Source organism: Lolium perenne, chromosome 7 (assembly GCF_019359855.2).
Source record: "Lolium perenne isolate Kyuss_39 chromosome 7, Kyuss_2.0, whole genome shotgun sequence".
Taxonomy (NCBI): Eukaryota; Viridiplantae; Streptophyta; class Magnoliopsida; order Poales; family Poaceae; genus Lolium; species Lolium perenne.
This window is the reverse complement of record NC_067250.2, coordinates 191,473,385-191,478,008: the sequence shown is the minus strand read 5'-3', so window position 1 is coordinate 191,478,008 and position 4,624 is coordinate 191,473,385. Positions and strand designations below refer to the sequence as shown.

General features: G+C 50.2%; 1 protein-coding gene across 1 annotated transcript; it reads left to right on the top strand.

The window, feature by feature from the left end:
• Nucleotides 1-3,330: 3,330 nt before the first annotated feature.
• On the top strand, nt 3,331-4,327 carry LOC127312510 (putative germin-like protein 2-1). The gene is made up of 2 exons (XM_051343026.2): nt 3,331-3,576; nt 3,700-4,327. The coding sequence occupies exons 1-2, from the start codon at nt 3,465-3,467 to the stop codon at nt 4,233-4,235; spliced, it is 648 nt and encodes a 215-aa protein (XP_051198986.1). The 5' UTR covers nt 3,331-3,464; the 3' UTR covers nt 4,236-4,327.
• Nucleotides 4,328-4,624: the final 297 nt, after the last annotated feature.

Below are 4,624 nucleotides of genomic sequence, written 5' to 3'. Positions count from 1 at the left end.
CTCAAAACCATTTTACTTCTGTCTTTAGAAAAATGAAAAGCTCTAGCACATGTTAATCCCTGCTTCCCTCTGCGAAGGGCCAATCTTTTACTTTTATGTTGAGTCACCATCCTTTCTTTGAGCACTTTCTTGAGAGCACAACTGTCATTCTTAGTATAATATGCTTGTCCCAAAATGTGATTAATTGTGGTATAACTTTGATGCTTTTATCTTTGACAATCTCTACTTCCAGTCTTTCCATGAACTTCAAAGGTGCCCGAGCATTTATGTTTTGCTGTACAAATACGGGCAAGCGAGATACCACTTTATCATATCCTTTTATGAACATTGCAATCCTGCTGATAGACATGATTCATGATGCTTATTATTAATTTGTTGGTACCTTTTCCATGATTGACATAGCTATTAGATGACTTTATTTGCATGTATCTTATTATGAATTGCTTAAGTACTTGCCCATATCATGAGGATATTTACATCATATGAACAAATGTGTTCGTGAAAGTTCTTTTATCGCACTCAGTTGTTAACTGAATTGCTTGAGGACAAGCAATAAGCTAAGCTTGGGGGGAGTTCATACGTCCAAAACGTATCTACTTTCCCGAACACTTTTGCTATTGTTTTACCTCTAATTTGCGTATTTTGGATACAACTAACACGGACTAACGCTGTTTTCAGCAGAATTGCTCTGGTGTCTCGTTTTTGTGCAGAAACTCAACTTTCAGGAAAATCCCCGGGATTAATTCCAATGGGCCTATTTTCACAGAAGAATAACGGAGCCAGAAGACCAGAAGGAGGGAGGCCACGAGGCAGCCACCCCACCAGGCGGCGCGGCAGGCCCCTGGGCCGCGCCGGCCTATGGTGGCGGCGCCTCGGGCAGCCCCAGGTGTCCCCCTCTGGACTACTTAAGGGTTTTGACCTAAAAACGCACGGGGGTTAGACGAGATCGCCAGAAGACATCCAGAACACCGCCGCCATCGCGAAACTCCGTCTCGGGACCAGAAACTCCGTTCTGGCACTCCGTCGGGACGAGGAATTGGAGGAGATCATCGCCATCATCACCACCGACGCCTCTCCATCGACCAGCCATGTTTCCCCCATCCATGTGTGAGTAATTCCCCCGCTGTAAGCAGAAGGGGATGGTAGGGATTAGATGAGATTGGTCATGTAATAGCATAAGATTGTTAGGGCATAGTGCCTAGTATCCGTAATTGGTACTTTTATGATATTGTTGCAACTTGTTATGCTTAATGCTTGTCACTAGGGCCCGAGTGCCATGATCTCAGATCTGAACATGTTATTGTTTCATGATGATATTCATTGTTTTATGATCTTACCTGCAAGTTGTATACACATGTTGCTGTCCGGAACCCGAGGCCCCAAAGTGATAGAAATTGGGACAACCGGAGGGGAAGGCGGTGATATGAGGATCACATGTGTTCATGGAGTGTTAATGCTTTGCTCCGGTGCTCTATTAAAAGGAGTACCTTAATTTCCAGTAGATTCCCTAGAGGCCCGGCTGCCACCGGCTGGTAGGACAAAAGATGTTGTGCAAGTTTCTCATTGCGAGCACGTACGACTAAATATGGAACACATGCCTATGGATTGTTTAGTACTTGGATACCGTTTTATTATTATCTGCAAATGCCCTACCTTGATTGTTACATGAGTTTCTCTCATCCATGCAACGCCCGTTCATCCATCCATGTGCCTACAGTATTTTAATCCTGCTGTTTACTATAATCACTATTGCTGTCTTTGTTACTCTGCTGCAGATATTTCACTACTGCTACTGCTATAAAACTGTTACTACTGATAAACTCTTGCGAGCAAGTCTGTTTCCAGGTGTAGCTGAATTGACAACTCCGCTGTTAAGGCTTACAAATATTCTTTGGCTCCCCTTGTGTCGAATCAATAAATTGGGTTTTACTTTCCTCGAAGACTGTTGCGATCCCCTATACTTGTGGGTCATCATATACCCACAACACACCTCATGTGCAGAAGCGGCGCCACCGCCGCACACAAGCCACCACCGCCACCACAACCAGACTAAGGAGCTCCGCGAGCTCCGCTGCCACCACCCGCACCGCGCGGGGCTGAAAGCCAAGTCGCACCAATACTGCCGACCAAGATCGCCGAGAAGGGCTCCGCGGGCGCCGCCAACCGCCATAGAGAGGGAGCTTCGACGGACGCCAACACAGGGATCCAAGGCCGAGCCGTCGGCCGCAGCAGCGCGAGCTCCCCGATCCAGCCGCCATGCCGCCCTCGCAGCCACAGCAGCCGCCAAACCACCCAGCGCACACACGGGGCCGCCGCCCCGCCGTCCAGCACCGCTCCCACCCCTGCAGCCTCGCCGGTGAAGGCCGGGAAGGAGGACACCGCCTCTGTCCCGGCAACCACAGGCCGAGCCAGCACAAGCCTGTGCAGGCCCGCAGGAGCCCATCTGGGCCCGTGCGCGCGCCGCCAAGCCCCGCTGCACCACCGCGCCCCATCCTCGACCTGGCCGCGCGCCACCACGGCCGCCCGCAGCCCTGCCAGCGCCCAGCCACCGGCCCACGGCGCCCGCCGCACATCGCCGCGCCAGGACGAGCTCCTCCTCGCCAGGGGACGCGGGAGGGGAAAGAAACCGCCCCGCCGCCACCTTCCCCGGGGCCCGCGCGGCTTTGCCGGGCCCCCTCCGGCGGCGGCGAAGCAAGGGAGAGGGGTGGGGGGCTAGGGCGGTGGCGGCTAGGGTTCCCCCCTTGTCGCCAGAGGAGGGCGACGCGGGGGGGGGGGGGGGGGAACCGTTAGTGAAATTGTTATAGCAAAGTTTAGAGTTATTTTATCTGTGAAAGAAAAACAAACTTCGTCTCCTATTCAAGATTTGAATATTCGACCCATTTATTGATTTACCATTTTTTTATTTTGTACCACACAAAAAAGATTACTTTCTGAAACTTTCAGAACTTTTTTCAACTCGCAGAATTTTCAGAACCTTTTTTTGGCTGATAGCCAGGGAGCAAAAAGAAAAATCTGGGCGCATCCGCTTATTACATCATTGTCAAAACTGGTCTCCCATGAACAATTCTAACTTGTTATTTTCCTATAATTTGGATGGGTTGATGGCGTCGACGTAAGTTCCACCTGGGAGAGACAAGAGAGTACGTTGATGGTGTCTCAGATTGTAGAAGCGCTTCTCGTTGAGTCGTTGACCCAAGTGGCCGGCCAGCTGCTAGGAACACGCTTTGGACCTCTTCCTGATTACCCACAGAGATACTAGTGAAGACCGTTTCTTCCATATCCTGATGTCTATGTATGGCTTTTGTTTGAAAGAGGAGAAACACTAACGGTCCTCCTATCCCTCCATCTCTCTATATATTCCTCTTCCCAAACCCTTAGAATCATCACTCGGCAGCAGCAGCAGCAGCACACGGACTACTACAGGACTAGCACCAGTCTACATTAAGAAACCAAACTCACTTGAGATGGCATCCCGATTCTTTCTCCTAGCCGTTTTGGTTGCATCGGCTTCTCATGCTTTCGCCTCCGACCCAAGCATGCTCCAGGACTTTTGCGTCGCTGACAAGACGTCGCAAGGTATGTCGATATGTGTAATTGTGTATAACCACCCATATCGTGGGTGGAATATTCGAGGTCTGAATTGTTAGTAATCACAATCTTGAGGTTAGCCTTTTTGCTGAAACTGATGCATGTGTGCAGTTCTTGTCAACGGATTTGCATGCAAGGACCCAAAAGCCGTCAGCGTCGAAGACTTCTTCTTCTCCGGCCTCCACATGGCCGGCAACACCAGCAACAAACAGGGCTCCGCCGTGACGGGGGTCAACGTCGCCCAGATCGCCGGGCTCAACACCCTGGGCATCTCCCTCGCCCGCGTCGACTACGCGCCCTACGGCCAGAACCCGCCGCACATCCACCCGCGCGCCACCGAGATCCTGACGGTGCTGGAGGGCTCGCTCTACGTCGGCTTCGTCACCTCCAACCCGGACAACAAGCTCTTCGCCAAGGTTCTCAGCAAGGGGGACGTCTTCGTGTTCCCGCAGGGGTCCATCCACTTCCAGTTCAACTACGGGACCAACAGCGCCGTGGCCCTGGCGGCACTCAGCAGCATGAACCCTGGCGTGATCACCATTGGCAATGCCGTGTTTGGATCAAAGCCGGCCATCTCAGGCGATATCCTTGCCAAGGCCTTTCAGGTGGACAAGATGGTTGTAGACCGCATTCAAGCTCAGTTCTGAAGTATCTAGCTACATATTTCTTTAATTTGTTGACGACCATGAATTGGGATTATTTCGTTATTCGTATTCATTTATGTATATTTGTTGCTTAATTATTTGAGAAAACATCACCTGTTCTTGTGTCGATCTACCTCTTATGGAAAGGAAAAAAAAACTGAACGATTCCTTTCGCGGTATGGAAGGGCTTTGGCATGTGGTGATGCAGGCTATTTGTTCGTTTGGAAACCATCTTGTGTGCTTTGCTTATTTTTTGCAACAAAAAAAATAGGACATATGTGATGCAGCTGAGAAGAATGTCAAGGTCCATTGGCTTACCTCGTGATTCGTGCAAATTTAGAGAGTTAAATATTGGTCGCAACTAAGAGTCTTTTTCAGTTGCATGAGGGCTG